This window comes from Pagrus pagrus (assembly GCF_965226575.1).
Source record: "Pagrus pagrus genome assembly, chromosome: 8".
Classification (NCBI taxonomy): Eukaryota; Metazoa; Chordata; class Actinopteri; order Spariformes; family Sparidae; genus Pagrus; species Pagrus pagrus.
This window is the reverse complement of record NC_140192.1, coordinates 17754572-17772154: the sequence shown is the minus strand read 5'-3', so window position 1 is coordinate 17772154 and position 17583 is coordinate 17754572. Positions and strand designations below refer to the sequence as shown.

Genomic DNA, 17583 nt, shown 5'->3' with positions numbered 1-17583 from the left:
CAAGACAAACTGCTTTTAAACCTAAAACGTTTATGTTTTTTCTCAAAAACTTGGTAATAGTGAATTGTACAAAGAACCAATTGAAAGACTGCATGTTAGTAAGAGACAGAAAATGCCCGTAGTTCAAAAACAACGTTGGACAGAGACGTTTTGTCTCGACAAGAGTTTCAGAGACAGGTGGAGGTTGTATTCACATATGAGAGCTTAGTGCACCGGGCAAAGAAAAAAGTACAAGTACATCTTTGATTTGTGAGAAAAAATACGCCCCTTAATCGGAGAATGGTACATTCCCCTCACAGATGTGAAAGACGCCCTGTCATCAAAGGCAATTTCATTTATGTACAGCTGTTGTACAAAAAAACCCAGTGAGGTGAGTTTAGGAGTGAAGTATAGGCCTCAAAATGCTCGTAGAGATGGACTTCATCAACTCCACCAAAACTGGAGGTGCATCCGTTAGCGTCAAATCATGTGCAAATGAAGCAAAGCTGATACTGCCCGTCCAGGCCGGTAAAACTGATCTGTTTAAAGCTGAGGTTACAGGGTGACACCATTTATCCCGAAATTATGGCTTTTCTTTTCAAATACTGAACGGAGCAAATGCTTTGACTAATTTAACTAATTCAATCTTAGAAAGTCAGGGTTTACTAGACACTACAGTGGGAAATGTGCCAAGTATCTTAAACACTGTGAATGCATGTGCAGGCAGCTATTATAGCAAAGATAGGGCTGGGTATCAAACCGCAGTGTTTTTTTTTGCCAATCTAATGTACTAAGAACTCAGGTAAGAACTTAATAATACTTAATTATTAACTAATTCTTCTTCTAACCAGACAGTTTCTGATTAGAAATCAAATTGTTTTCAATTTGAGACATCAATTTTATATTAAATGTATGGCTGACTGTGTTTAGACCAGTGGTTCCCAACATTCTCTGCTGGTGAGTGACCTCCTACTAATACAGGCCATGTCCCTGTGCTTGTCGCAGGCTGGACGTCTGAACTTTTAGTAAAGACCCCTAGTGTGGGTCCGAGCCTACAGGATTGGAGCTGACATTACAATTTTGAGTAGTCTTGTAGAGAAATCCATTTATTTTCTCTCTCTCTTTTTTATTTTTATTATAGAATTAGGCTATAATATTTGTATTAGTGCTGAAACTAAGGTGCTGTAACATATTGGTGCAAGTATTGATACCCAGTCCAACACCTGCATTAATTATTTCTTACAATCCCACATTGAGACGCGATCGTCTCTTAAAAGCCTTACAACAAAACCAAATGACGATGTTTTAAAACTCCTAAACTTTCTCTAAACCAAATTTATCTCAACGATTTTTGCATCTTCTGGCGACTCCAAAAAGGAATTTCCCCAGTCATTCTTTTTGGAAATGGAGCAAAAGTGCAGCAGCAGTTTTATCAAAAATGCACAAAGACGTGGGACTTCTACGACGACAACATATACTATGTATGCGAGTACATACATTACCTGTGCTTATAAAGGATTTTCAGAACAATAGCTTCCTGTTTGGTTTTTGCTCGTACGACGCGACTCTGAGAGTCTTTCGTTAAGAGAGGTACTGCTGGATGCATAGTATAGCCCTGAGTTACAACTTACATAAAGGGCTATTAGTTCTAATTATCTGACACAAATATACAAAGTCTAGAGTCCACTGGAATCTGGCATTAAGAGGCTCCAACAACCAATTTCATAGTGAGCCTTTGGTAAATACATTCGTCTCCTGGTCGCGAATCATTTGCAGATTCTTCTCAGGAAGTTTTTTTTCTCTGGCACCAATAAATAAATATTATTTTATTATCAACAGAGCATAAGTGACTCATTCTGGAAGATTCTTTGGCCAGTCAGGTGATGGGAAACAGGACGATTATCTTTTAAGACCGTAGGTGTTCAAAAGCACGACTTGAAAAACTAAAAGTGTAAAGCGCATTGTTGGTGTATATCAGGATTGTGTTACAAATATAGTTTGTTTTAAAATATCTTCTTCAAAGCAAGTCAAAGAGTAGTGGCCTAATTTGGTAGCAATGCTGACAGAAATATAAGTTTTGGGCACTAATATGGCCTGAATTGATTGTTTCATTTCCTCAAAGTGCTGCAGAAAACTCATTAGTTGCACCTTTTAAACTACACTGAGCGTGCCGAACGGCCAACACCTAGTAAAAGAAGAAATTCACAGAAGTGAATTCAGCAGCTTAGCAACATAAAGGCAGCACTGTGAGGCAGCTTCAGGCTGAAAATTGCATTATTTGGGAGTCAGCTATTATCCATTACTATCCATTCATTCATTTTCTCATGGCAAGTGTCAATCTGAAAGCCTCCTAGAACAATCTGTCATCTTTATTTTCAGTGCTGTTACCTGCAGCGGTGACATAAGACGATTTCATATTTTAGTTCCCATATGAAACACACCATTTTAGTGCTACAATGACATTACATTACTTTTAAAAACACCCAATCGGTACTTTTTAACCTTAAAAATTGTAGCTATTCACTAACGTGTAGTTGACTTAAGTATTTTGGTGATCAGAATTGAAATTACGGACCCGTGTTTACAAAAAATAAACAAACCTTTCACACCTGCGTACAACATTCCTATCGTAGATTCAGCTGTTTGTAGTGATTCGCCTTTAATTAAAATGTCTGTCAGTTTATTTGGGAATGATCGAAGGTCCCACTTCTATAGACCTTAACGCAACATTCTGGTTGTGGTGCAGAATCAATATCATGTTGTTTAATTTTTACTCTAAAAAGACTATTTCACAGCAAGAAATGCAAATGAAATTCAGCTAATCTGCCGACGTCTGTGTAGTAGATGTATCTTTAAAAAGTTGATAGTATTAGTTAAGGTTTGATGATGTATGAGCAGAATCTACACTCGGTGATGATCATATCTAAGGCAAAGGAAAAAAATGACATTGGGGGTTACCATAGCAACGTCTTCCCAAGCCCAACATTTGGTATTAAGCATTTTGAAGGGGAGAAAGAAAAAATAAAATATAACATTTACAGTGTGCAAAAACACAAAAAGGAGCAACAAACAGGCGAATACTTCACTCCTTTTGGCTGGGTGTGTCTCAGGGTTGGAGGGGTCAGATGACGTCTGTGTTTTAACATGACCGGTAAACTGTACAGGGTCCTGTATAAAGCTGGAGGGAGGGGGAGGACAGTGTTTGAAGGTGGGGTAAGAAGGGTGGGTGGGGCTTTCTCGGGCTGCACTACCTGTGGACCGGCAGGTGCAGCCCGTTGAGGGGGTTGAGCGGGTGGGGCAGGGGAGGCTGCAGCTCCAGCTGGGCCAGCAGGGAGAAGTGGTCCGAGGGGATGTGGGGATGGGGGCAGCCCGTGATGTTGTTGTCGACGAGCCACTGGCTGTCCAGCGGTCCCAGCAGGCCCAGGACACTCATGTGGGTCTTAGAGAAGAAGATGTAGTCGATCACGCCCTGCAGATACAAAAAATGGGTTAAGTCACTTAAAATGTTCTCAGCTGTGATGAAAATATGTTCTTCTAAAAAAAAAGACTCCTTTTTCCATTTAAAAAAGCTATGGTACATTTTTTTAAACATATTTTTACAATTTGGGAAACATGCTCATTCATGTTCATACCGAGAATTAGATGAGACCATTGATACCACTCTAATTTATGTACGCTAAGCATGAAGCTGTAGCCGGGAGTCTGTTAGCTTAGCTTAGCTTAGCATAAACTGGAAACAAGGGGAAAAGGCTAGCCTGGCTCTGTCTACAAGTAAAATTTAACAGTGACTTATACTAAAACCACTGTCAAATTTTGTGTTTTAAACACTTTGCTGTTGTACGCATTAAGCAAGCTAGATAATTGGTGTTAATTGGCTACCTTAGAGGTACTGGTAGGCAGATGTTGTTACCCTTTTTTGTTACAGAGCTAGGCTAGCAGTTTCCCTTTGTTGAGGTTTTTCGTGCTAAGCTAAGCAAACTATGTGCTGGCAATTGCTACCTATTGAGCATGCAGACTGAACATGAATGTCTTCTAATCTTATTCCTGGCAAGAAAGTGAAAAAGTGAACTTCACAAAACGTCGAACTGCCGAAATACAGTTTGTTTTTTAAGACAGAATGCTAGACAAGTCATACCAGTCACTGGCCAAATAACTATTTCAAAATAAGAGATTGTAAAGGGAAAAGAAGCTCCAGTTTTGCCCCTTCAGTGCTTTTCTCAAAGAATTTCTTTGCAAGACTCAGTTTTTATTTTCAGATTTCAGGCTAAGAAAAACATGCTGTATAAAAGATGTCTTTTTGCACTCTTTGCTGAATCTTGAAAGACTTGTGTCAGAATATCCACCACAGGACAAAAGATCCTGTACACTGTCCAAGAACAAAATACCTGAGAAAGAACATACATTTTATAAAATGTTCCATGTTGTAAAATGCAGGAAAGGATTATTCCCTTTAAAGGATAACTACCGTTTTTTACAACCTGGACCTTATTTCTAGCAAACTATATGGTCATTTACTCACCCAGATAACTTTGGTGTCATTTGAAGTCGTTCGGACGAAATTAGATCCAGCGTAGCGCCGATATATCCATATAATGCGAGTAACGGGGCATCAACCCACAGCCTCTATAGCGCATTATCTGCCACGAAACTAGTTCATTTCACCAATATTTTGTTACGATATGCTAGTGCTATTCCCCTCTGAGTCCGGGCCCGTCCGTTATCAACATCTGGGGTCAAACTAGCAGTAGCAGCTACAGGTAAACAAGCTGGGCTGTCGCGGGTGCGCGCGCAGCTCAGAGACGACATCTTCCAGGTCAGAGGTAGTAGGTCAACCTACAGACCCCGGATGTTGACAACAGACGAGCCCGGACTCAGAGGGGAATAGCACTAGCATATCGTAACAAAATATTGGTGAAATGAACTAGTTTCGTGGTAGATAATGCGTTATATAGAGGCTGTGTGTCGATGCCCCGTTACTCGCATTATATGGATATATCGGCGCTACACTGGATCTAATTTCGTCCGAACGACGCCGAATGACACCAAAGTTATCTGGGTGAGTACATGACCATATATTTTGCTGGAAATAAGGTCCAGATTGTAAAAAACGGTAGTTATCCTTTAAGTTTGCGGTCTGAAAAACAATAATTGAGGATAGACTGAGCCCAGCAGCTGTCCAGCAGCTGTGTAAATCTAACATGAATCTTTAGTCTGTACCTGCATACTTAAATAGAAGAAGTTGGACAACACATTTTGGAATAACCTCCATGATTGTCCAGTATAAAATTAAGGCAAAGATGATGTTAGTCAGTCCGTTATAAGAAGGGATCATGTTGTTTGGGTGAAGGAAGGAACTTCTCACACCCAAAGCCTCATCCACTTTCACTTTAATCTACGCCCACTGATAATAATGCTGACTGACGCACAAATGTGTAGCACTGATAATCAAGGAAGTCCATTATTACTGATGTGCAAACTAGGAGCAGCCTGTGTGACAAATGCCTGAATGACGCATTAGGAACCAAAGCAGAAACCACAGGACATCTCGAAATGCGAGGGCAGACTCAGATACGGGCATATAAACACTTTACCACCAACACACTAAACAAGGTAATAAGGTTGTGCCGTGTTGTGCATTGTTCAGGGTTTTCCATTCCCACGCAGATCTCGAACAGCAAAAAATACGTGCCATCAAAATTGATATGAAACACACCACATGCGCCGATTTACTGTATATCCTTTGACTTGATGCTCAACTTGACTGATTGTACCTTCAGTATATTCTAGTTAAATGCAAAGTTTAACAGCGCTAACTTTTTCCCATTGCATGTTTAAAGTGCCACTACATTGGCCTCAGTGAGAAGGGTGATTTAGACAGCTCCTAAGATAATTTGGTTTTGGTGGAAAGCATGCAGTTTTTCTTTCATTTAAGTTTTTGGTTAAAGAATGTAGCCGATGCTTGGCATGATCGCAGCACAGGATTTTTGCATTGGCAAGTATTGTTTTTAAATAGTTTTAACCCCTAAAACCTACAATATTCAAATTTTGGGCTCAAAAGTAATGATCAGGAGGTCAGGAGTGCAGTCAGGGTTTGTTTGCTCACAATTCTTGACTTCAAAATTGACTTCCAAGGCCATAAATCAGCTAGAACCAAGCCAGTGGTTTTATTTCCATGCCTGCTATCCATTTTTAAACCATACTGTTTTACACATTTTTATGTCTAAAATTGGTCAATCTAAAATATCTACTTGCTAGACTAGACTTTTGTCATGTGAATTTCTAACCTCTGCTAGCTGATTTGCTACACTTGAGAAATTAATTAAGATCACTGGGAAACTGCAATGGAAAGAAAAATAGATCCAAAGGCTAAACTTACTTAAATATGTAGTGAATCAGTTCTTTAACACTTGCAAACAGACATAACAACACATAGAAGAGGTTTTCACCTTGAAGTCATATGTGTAGTTGGTGTAAGGCATCAGATTGCTGTCGTAGGCGCTCTTCAGCTGGAAGCTGTGTGTGATGCTCCCGTCCGAGTTGCCGTTCTTGCCGTTGCAGTTGAAGTTGGTCAAACATTCATTGTAGCGGAGCTCCTTGAAGTCCTTGTGGTTATCGGCTACTCCTCCGTTGCTCAGGTATTCCACCACACCTGCATCATAAAAGGTTCAAATTTGAATGTAGACAACAACCGTCTTATGTTTTATGAAACACTTAAAATGGCTTCACAATCTTTTGTGTGTATTCATCTAAATGAAGATCAAGTGTCCAACTTCATAATTTATTGGCTGAAAGGGGAACTGAAATCAATGAGTGTACTGAACTGCCTTAACAGTTTCAGTTTAAGAGAATCACACTGTGCAAATAATATAAGATACAAAGTTATCCAACATATAAATATACTGAAATAAACCTGCAACAACATGAGCTGAGGAGGACTAAGAGAGTGTCAAACTGAAACGTTGGCAAAAGGTCCTGAGAAGTGGCAGTCCTACCAGAGTCGGGCAGTGAGTTGAGGTCAGCACACAGGACGATGGGGATGGAGGACGGGTCGGAGGTTGGTGAACCGGTTGCCATGGAGCCTGAGGCCCTCTCAGCGATGCTCTTCAGCTCCGACAGAAACATCATGGTTTGGATCAACTTGACGTCCGAGTACTCGGGGTCCCAGTGCATGTGAGCGTTGGCAACCAGGATCAGCTGCCTCTCCTGTGATGGCTTCATGCCTGAAAACGGAGAGCAAAAAAATGGATTACGCCACAGATATGCAGTGACATTAAAAGTGGATTAAATCAGATACAGTTTAACAGCACACTGATAAAATAAAACACACAAAAATAAATCTTTACAAGAGTAAAAACAAAACTAAAGTTTGGGTAAAACCCCCAAACCACCAAATTATTTATGGTTTTATTGTGGTTACAGAAAAGCACAGAGCTCTGGTGCAACTTAAGAAACCGAGGAAGTGCTGAGACAGTAAATTGATATCTCTAAGAGCATGAAGGGATTTACAGGACACGAGAATAAAAAAAAAAAAAGGGAAGTTATACTGTAATGTCACTGGAGTAAAGGTGTCCTGCACATCACTCACTGCAGACTTTAATGAATTAACTGATTAATACTGATTTAATGATACATCCAAATAACATCAGAACACATCAATGAAACAGATGTCATCTTTTACATATAACATGACTACTGGTGGCAGGAACTCAGCCCACAAGGCTTGAGTACCGGAGGGTGGCCGGTTCAAGACAGGGCAGCCCCCTCGCCTTGACGTCTCTCCATACATTAATGCATGTGTATGGGTCCTGTTTGTGGATGTGAGTGTATTTTGGGCCTGTGTGTGTGTGTGTAAATAATAAAAACAGAGTGAAAACAGTGATTTTCCCTGAAAAGGGCTTAATAAAGGATGTCTTCTCCTTCTTTTTATTCTTCTTCTTCTCCAAACATTGAGTGGATTCTGTTGATTTCTAATAAAAGTCACTGGTGACACCTTGTGGCAAAACATTATTACAGGTTTTCTCTCCTGCCATTACTTTCATTTCATTTGACCAACACATACTTTTGAATTGCTGTGTGAAGGCCGACTGCTACGTCATTGATTAAATTTTAGCTGCAGTGCAACCATGAATCCATGTATATATTATACATTTTATACATACTTTTTCACATGTTTCTGACAGGAATTGACAGATAAATTGTTAATGAAAATCGTATTTAGTTAGTGTCCAAGTGGGTAATATTGTTAGACATAGTAACATTAAATCCTCAGTTTTGCGTGATGTTCTGCAGATGGTTCACTGAGTGACTGTCTGTTCTTACCACCGGAGAACATGTCTTTGTTGACTTCGAGAAGAACAGCCACTCCGATGTTGTCTTTGGTCATCACTCTGTTCAGCATGACCTCTGAGCCCTCAGAGTTGGCCATGGCCACCTGGTTGAACTCCACAGTGTGTTTCTGGACCAAAGTAAACCTGCAGAAACATCCACGGAGTGGCATAAATATTCATGGGGGACTTTGAAAGCCTAAGGCCTAAGACTGAATTTCACTCATATAAAGTAAGAATATAAAGTAAAGCTCTTAAACTCACTTCTCGGTCTTGAAAAACACAGCGCAGCCATCCACGTGTTTCCTCTCCTGTTCAGAAACCAGCTTGGCACGAGACTTTGGACAGAAGTAGCCGTCGTAGCCGCGTTCCTTTAGTGTTTCCAGAAACATAGTGTAGTACTGCTCCGTCTCCACCTCCTGCAGACACATAGGGTAAGAAATGTCATTTGAAAGAGTCAATAAAATGTGTGTGTGAGGTGATTAGTAACTGTAACAGCGGAGTGAAGAGGGATCATCAGCTGATTATTTAAAAAGAGATATTTCAGGTCAGTCTCATGATGAATAAATAAAAACAGTGCTGTTACACAGATCCCACACAATAGTGTCCAAAAGTCTAGTTATATCAAAGACAACAAGGTCACAAAGAGAGGCGTTCATGGCTCTTCCAAGCTATCTAGTCCAAACAACAGAATCCAGTCTCCATCCAGTGGATCAAAGAACTGAGACACCCTAAGGCCTTACTCCTTCTGAGTCAACAGTCCGATTAGAACCACGCTCACATGCTCGGCAGAAAAAGAAAAAAAAAGAAAATAAATGAAAACCTCTCTCGAGGGAAAAACTAACCAAGAAATTAGACAATAATCACAATCCAAGACTGAATACTTTCATGTCAACTCTCAATTATCTAACACATAACATCTCTTTAACTTTCAATCAATTTCAAAGATACATTTGGGGTTTTATCCAAGCTTATGTAGGATATACTAGCACTTTCCATTTTACGTATTGACCAATCTTCAGTTTTTCTTCCTTTTTCCTGATTTTCTGAACTTTTCAACCTCAATTCAGATAATACTCCATTGGTCTAGTTTAAGCTTTAAAAACGTCCAGGTAGCTTGTAAAATAGTTAGTCATTTTTTGACATTATATCAGTAGGAAATAAGGCACTGTCCAGAGAGACAAACAGTTTCCTTTGCTTTGGACAGAAGTCTAAACTGACTACAGTTAATCAGTAACGTCTACCTCCTGATGTACAAGACAAAGACTTTGTTGTGTTGAAAGGAAATGGTTGGATACTGTGTACTGATATGAGAAGCTGATAGCAGCAGTGCAACTCTACACAGAGTACAGTCTGACAATTACAGCACAGACGGGACTGAACGACTTAATAAAATCAGTTTCATGATCTACTAAAACTGACTTTGTTCTGAGTGAATCATCCTCTCTCGGTCAGTGAAAGTCAGGGATGGACAGATGGTGGGTAAAGACCTTTCTTTACATTAAAAGTCACAAGTGAACTGCTAAAATCGCAGCCAAAGCAGGTATAATTTAGTTGTGAATATTAGGTTTACCCTTTATTTCAGACCCTGTCCCATATATCCATGGTTCCAAGGTGATGAGTCCTAATGAGTACAGTGACACCCGACTTTTCCTCTAGCACCATCATCTGGTCAAAAATTGTACTTTGTTCAAAACTACTGGTAATGACGATCACATCAGCCCCATCTGTACTTTGTGTTAAGTGCTAATTAGCTAATATTAGCATGCTAACACACTTAACCAAGATGGCAAACATTACACCTACTTAACATCAGCACTCTCATTGTGAGCATGCTGGCGTTAGCAATTAGCACAGCCTCACAGAGCCACTAGCATGGCTGTAGAGCCTACACTTGCTTACTCTTAGCTGTCAAGCTAAGAGATATTTCAAAACACATCTTGACATGAAGCAGGGGAGTTAAGTATCAGCAAATAGTGCCACAAATAAAAAAAAACATTATATCCCTGGGGGAAAAAAAGACGATTGTGAAATGTAATTTTCAATACTTGCAGCAAAGTTGTGACAAACAACCGAGGTTATTTGCTAAAAATTCAGCTTATAAATCCAAATCTAACAAAACATAAAGGTAATGTCAGCTTCAAGTGGAGTAGGCCCCTCATTTACCTGCAGGCTGATGATGTCAGCGTCACAGCTGGTGATTTCCTCCATGATGCCTTTCTTCCGGTACTCCCAGTTGAGGGCCCAGGATGGGCAGTAGCCGTACAGCTGCCGCGTGGCGTACTTGTCACAAAGCACGTTGTAGCACATGACCGTGAACACGGCTACAGGAGAGGACAAAGAGAAGAAGAGACGTTTAGAGTTGGTGAAAAACACAAAATGATTATCAATGAGATCTATGTAATTTAACTGTACTTTCTGGTGTTTGCTGGCCCATGAAAAGTAGCAGGACAAACTTTCATCAATATGTAAATGCTGCAGGTTATTACTTTTTTGGAAAGATATTCAACTAAAGCTTTTAATGCATCGTTTGTTCTCTGGATGGACTTCTTGTTTTCATTACCTGTGTACCTACAGTATGACATGAGGGGAGCATTTATATATTCTGGACTGGCAAAGAGCTTTCTGGTTAACTTGTGTTTTATTAAATGTGCTTTATAAATAAAGAATGGGGTTGTGACTAAGTTACATCCTACTTGGCAACTCAGTGACACTTTACACCCTCTTACATCACTGCTCCAATAGGCCTGTGAGTGTTGTTGTTTTGTATTGTCACAAACATCCTGAGGGGCGATGTCAGGGAACTAAACACAACACATTCATGTTTACTAACCTGGCAGCTTTAACACTACAGAGGGAAGCATTTTCTGGGTTATTTGGGTGAATAGTTCATAAGCTTTTAGGCTTTTGACCCATGATAATAAAACACTGTCTACTTTTGATCCAATGAGTCGTTTCTTGCACTAAGTTTAACCCTGATGAACTTACCTGTGGGAGTCATTTGGTCTCGCTCTTTCAGAGTGATCCAAGGTCTTTGGGGGAGCTGCTCTGGGTGCACTGGAAACAGGGTAGGGCAGGGTTAAATTAGGGATAAGCGCTCACTTGTCTGTGACAAACACAATAGTATTCCTTCTATGATATACCTGCGTTGCTAACGGTTAAATATTCATGAGTTCCAATAAACAGTTGCGCGGTAAGGTGAAGCGACCAAGCCATTTACCTGCTAGATTGTCGAGCATGTAGTTCAAAAGCTTTCTGGTTCCGTCCGGCTCCTGGTACAGATTGAGGATGTCTTGGGACAAAGGGTTTCCTGCAAAACAACCATGTAACAAACATAAATATATAGAAAACTACAATGCAGGGAACAGTTTTCTCTGAATTCACCAACACTTTTAAAACAGGTTTATACTTAAAAATAATGACAGCAAGCATTAACTTGTATTTGGTGTATAATGGTAATTAGAAACCTGTCAGAAGTTAATTTAAAATATATAATTTGAGTTCTTGGTCCAAAATAATGGTAATAACAAAAGAGAAGACTCACCTTTAAGCCCCAGGGTTTGTAACTGGAAAAGCCTCCCAAGTTCATAAGGCAGAACTCGTAAAAGATTGTTGTTTAAAAGCAATTCCCTGAAAGAAATGGTAAAAGAATATTAGTTAACTATGTCTGGGTCTTTCTTTTCTTTCAGAAACTTTCTCTAACAATGTGGTAATTCCTTGTCATTGACAGATTTTTTCTTCATTCACTTCAATTAAGTCTTCCAGACAAAATCTGTCTTTTCTTGTTATCTTCATTTTTGCTTGTTTGTCTGTCAGTTTTGAGGTAAGATGCTTTCCGGAGCCCTGCGGGATATCTGTTCCCACCCACACATTTAATAATCCTCCTCTTTCACCTGAGTGTTTGATCACTGTGTAATCACCATGTTCTCTCATGTAATCCCTCGAATGAATCCAATCATTTGTTTTTCAAAACAAAATATACACTGTTAACCCCTCTCTAGTCATGAGCAACTTCCTGTCCGTTTTGCAGTTAGCAATCCCACTTACAGCAGCTTTCACAATGATGATTCCCCTTGTTCAATCCGGACTGCCAATGTGCCTTCAAAGTAAGTGATGGGGGACAAAATCTACAGACACAATCTGTGCAAAAATCAAATCAAGTGGATATCTTTCAAAGTTTCTGTATTTTGTTTAGTAAAGACTTCCCTTTTAGCTTCTCCCTGGCCAGTGTTTCCTCGCTGAGGGACAGAAACGCCTCTAACCTTGGAAGATATCCACTTGATTTGTCTAACTCAGACTGCTGAAGCCTCATATTAGCTTCAGATTACATTTTAAAATGGCTACTATGAACAGGAGAATCACAGTCAAAGTTTACCAGCTCCACTAACTCATTTCCTGGGGGGAATCCTACACTGTTTACACAGAGACAGTTATTACTTAAAACACCCTACTTGTATTTGACCGTTGTGGGCAATGTTACAAATCAATGTGCAGATCTGCTTTTTGATCAATTGGATTTACATGATGTCTGGACCAATATAATGAAGAACCCTGATTTGTCAGGTATTACATTGATACGATTAGAAAAAACCCCCCCACAGATATCCCTTTCTGGTTAATATATTGATGTTTGTAGGCTGCTCCTGTTATGAAGCTCTGTGTTCTAGTGAATTCAGTCTGCCCAAGTTTTCACTACTCTGTGGACTGATGTCAGTCCTGAAATCCCTAAAAGTATCTCAGCACTGTTGTGGACAGGACCGACCACACTGACGGCCTACCTGAGAGAGACCATGTTGCCCAGTTCGGCGGGCAGGCTGCGGAGCTTATTGGACGACAGATTCAGGTAGACCAGGTTGGGCAGCTTGGCGATGTCTGGCGGGATGCGGGTCAGATTGTTGTCGTTGATGTGCAGCGCCGTCAGGTGGGTGAGCGTCCATAATGAGGTGCTCAGACTCCTCACTCGTCCTGCGTTAACACAAGCATGGGTACAGATTGTCTTTAAAAGGTCTTTGCTTTCCGATCTTATTAAAGAAACATAGACTTTATATCTGAGCTTTGTGATCAGTTGAACCAGGGAACAAAACTGGTGACAATATTGATTTTCTGCTCAGTGGAAAATTTTAGTTTCCTATCAAAACATTTCAATTTTAGACTCTTTTCATGCCAAAACAAAAGCTTCCATTCAGTTTCTGAATCTAGAAAATAAATCTTATCAGGGTGTAAAATCCCACAAAACAGCATTCAGAAATTCATGTGACACAAAAACCAGACTGGTGAAATTCTGCAGAACAACCCAACATTGGCTGAGAACTATAGTCGACTATTTCGATCAATTTTAATATTTTCACCTGGACCTGGTTTTCTCTTATATCTATTGGCTACAGATTTACATCTGTGCTTCAAGGCTTCATTTGGGATGTTTTTATGGAAGCAGATTCAGAGGGACTGACCAGATATCTCGAGCTCGGCCCAGTAAGACTTCTTCCCATTGGCCGCCTCCTCGGCTGACATGATGGTGTAACATCTACGGGGATCTGGAGGATCATATTTTTCCTTTGGCATACCTGTTAATCTGAAAACAAAGCAAGAACACAGAGGTTTTAATTTGAATTCTAAGACGAATAAAAACATATTTGCTGACAAAGAATAATGACAAATATAATTGTTACATTTTAAAAAAGTAGTAAAAAGCTTGACTGTTCTTTAAATCACAGGTGCCCTGTGGACCTCTACTAGTGTAATGAAGCTGTTTTTCTATGAGTGGGTCCCTGTTTGTTTGATATTATACAATGCTGTCCCACTGCACTAAAAAAATAAATTGCTATGCAAATTTTTGCGAGGAAGAAAATGTACTAAACCCTTTTTTCCAGACTTCAAGGAAAAACACGAGCGTCTTGATTAGTTACAATGAATCTAAAAATAACTTTTGTTCACCAGAAAACTCCACAAAGCTCCTTTAAATAAAGGAAAAGGTAGCAAGGACAAAAATGTGTTACACAATACTTACTAAAATAAAGCTTAATGAAAAAACACATAATGTGAAATAATTAAGAATCATTTAAAACAATGCAGATGTAAATAAACAAAATAGTGCTACTTATTAAGTGACAAAAACAACAGTTTATTATTTTCGATACTGGTTCTGGTACTGGTACTGTATTAAATATTATTTTGGAGAGGCTGGGACCAGAGAATGTTTGGAGTTTTTGCCTTTTAAATATTACTTTATTGATTAATTAATAACAAACAGTTGCTGATTAATGGTCTGTTGATGAACTAATTGGAAAATCAACAAATAAATAAGAAAAATGTTGTGTCTTTATTGTCATATGTTTTAAAATACACTGCATGTTCTGTTTAATTTGTATAAGAAATCTGTGCTTTTCTTTAAAAGAATAACCTGATGCACCAAGAAGTACGATTGAATTCCTGCATAAAGTGCCATCAGATGTGTGTAAAACAGGCCCAATTTGTTTCTCAGACAGATTACTATAAACATCCGCCGTCGACAATTTCAGCCATTCCTTATAACGGTGCCAATTTAGTTTCCTCCAAGCCTCAGTAAATGGTCAAGCCCCCCAAATTATCCAGCAAACTGCAACATATTTCCCCACCTGTTTGGATATTTTAACGCGTCTGAACAACCAAATAAATGAATGTCTGCCCTTTCAAGTGGCTGGTGGAGTCAGCGACCTCAGCAACCTCAGACAGCATTTACCGGCACAGGGCTGCTGGATGGAGGTGATTTTCCACACTGAGAGCAGCACAAAGCCATGACCAGTTAAAACACGCCGGGACGGAAACTGGCGTCTATATAAAGAGCTGAGACACGGATGTCAGTGGTGTTCAGCATGCGATTTCAAGGAATTTATTTTGACTAGCCAAGCTGAAATCAAAAGGAGAACTAATCATGTGAGAAACCCAGGAAGACACAATGTCAATCTACAAACCACAGCAGCTGACTGAATTTAAAAATGATGCCAACATTTTCAATATTACTAAACAGCTGGCACTCCAACAGCAGCTCACCTACCTAAGTCTAAAATAAGAGTCACAATCAACAGCCAACACATTTCTGTCCTAATGTCATCTCAGCTCTAAAAGGGATTCATATAAAAATATTTTGAAATACAAGTTTCAAAGATTCTTATAAAATCATCTCCTTCACAAATTTGCAGTGATCACAGGACAGAAAAGTGCTAGTGCTACCATTCTCCTTTCAATCTGGACTAGTCGACTTCTCAGACTTCTTCTTGGTTATATAGAACTTTTAAACATCGGTAATTTTATCAATGCATGGTTGATTTGACTCTCAGACATGAAGGCAGGGGAAATTTAGTGTTATCTTTAACAAGATTTTCAGTGAAAATACATGGCGATGGTCTTCAAATGATGTCACAGTTTAATAAACTCTGTTGTATAAACTAATAACATTAAACAGACTGGCAGATAATTAATCCAAGGGAAATTCAAGTGTCAATGCAGCATAATAAACTAACAAAATAATGTATTGAATCTTGAATTATTATCAACTTTGTGAGGCTGATTTTAATAATATCGCTCATGTTAATCAGGCATAAAACATTTAAAAACTTCAACCTGTACGTGACAACTTTTAAGGGCAGCTAACAGAAACAAGTCAGACCAACCAAAGCATCCACAATTAAACTTTTCAACAGAAGCAATCTTTTCTACAGCCTTGTACTTAAAGGGGCATGATTCGAACTCAGAATATTAATACATAAAACATTAATGAGGTAATAAGGCAAACTCAGAAATATTTGTATTTTCCATAACTGAATAAACAAGCTGTTCTCAGAGGAAAATCAGAACACTGTTTGAAGCTGGAAAGGTGGCAGGGTCCACAGTATGAGATTGTGCTGTCCTTTAGGTCAGTTTGTTTATTCATTTCATTCAGTCATGAAAACGAAGAGATATTTAGTTTGTTTAGACATTAAAAAAAACAGCCAAAGATCTTTCTGATTAAAATTTCTTGCCCAAAACGACATAGTGCCACTTTAAAAGTTGCATTATAGCATAAGTGACATGGTTTTCCTCAGACATCATGAGTATTGCTGGGAAGCTCTGCTCACATGCAAAAAGTTACCCAGTCAAAGATATTATAATTCCTTATGCCCTGAATATCACATCCGCTCTATTAACAACCATGCAATGTTGTCCCTTTAGAAGTTGCAGTAGGTCTTCTCAGAAAACACACAGCTTTCAGTAGAGTTTGCAGCTTATTTAAACTCCCCTGCTCTCAGCCTGCTGTCCATGCATGGCTCATGGGCACATATAATAACGTGTCATAACACTGCATGGCTCTCTTACTATCTGAACACAATGCATATGAGCAGTGTGCAAAGTGGGAAAAGCACGGGGTGCAGGATAATATGCATGCAGCCGCCATGAGGTTGGTTGAGGGTGAATAAGTTTGGAGAAGACTTACATAACCTGTTTACACACGACTGGGTCACAAGTAAGCGGCAACAGCGGCTGCGGACAGATATACGGCCTGCTGGCATTAGTTCATATCACAACCATACGGAGACAGGCCCGACACTTAAGTTGCAAAGGCGACTTGCACCACATCACATGCCTGACATGATACCCACATTTTAGACTCCGGAGGGCTGTCACAGATACCCTTAATATCATGACAAGCCCTGAATCTGTTGCTTTGGAAACTGCAGATATTCACTTATCAAGACGGGAGTTTTATTACATGGAGAAAGGGACAACTGCGCCGACAGCTGAGTGTCCAAACATAGCTCTGTTACATGTCAGAAGTGACAAGCACTCAAGTTAACGTTACACGGACGGGCCCGTTCAGGAGAAGTTCGGCCCACCGCTCACCAGCTGTCACACCTGACAACGAGGTAAACACGCCCTCTGAATATGTCTGTTTCTACGTCCTCAAGTGTCAAAACTGTTAAAATGCGGTCGAAACGGAGTGTGGACCGGTTGACAGCTTAGCGAGCTTAAAGCACGGCGCTGGATTTGTTGGGCTAACGGCTGCAGGGCGCACGCCGCCCGGGCTCACCGAGGCGGACTGCGGGGGAGACGGAGTTGTCACTAATGTGAGCGGATTTAACTGTGAAATTTAACCCGGGACAGCCTGGACAAAGTGTCCGCAGCATGTGAACAAACTGAGAAATGACATTACCTTCATTCGGGGGCAGTAGAAGACGATTTATAAAGGGAATTGGTAGAGACATGCAGACACGGCTGTTGAACCCGTTTAGACCCTGAACGTCTCGGAAACAGAAGGAAGAACAAC

General features: G+C 39.9%; 1 protein-coding gene across 1 annotated transcript; it reads right to left on the bottom strand.

Moving 5' to 3' along the window:
• Positions 1–10: 10 nt before the first annotated feature.
• On the bottom strand, positions 11–17581 carry cnot6l (CCR4-NOT transcription complex, subunit 6-like). The gene is made up of 12 exons (XM_084360948.1): positions 17470–17581; positions 13754–13875; positions 13082–13268; positions 11848–11933; positions 11524–11613; positions 11292–11360; positions 10470–10627; positions 8568–8722; positions 8299–8450; positions 6972–7199; positions 6426–6628; positions 11–3448 (listed from the first exon to the last, which is right to left on the bottom strand). Exons 2-12 carry the CDS (start codon positions 13863–13865, stop codon positions 3227–3229), a joined length of 1662 nt encoding a protein of 553 aa, XP_084217074.1. The 5' UTR covers positions 13866–13875; positions 17470–17581; the 3' UTR covers positions 11–3226.
• Between the last annotated feature and the right edge of the window lie 2 nt (positions 17582–17583).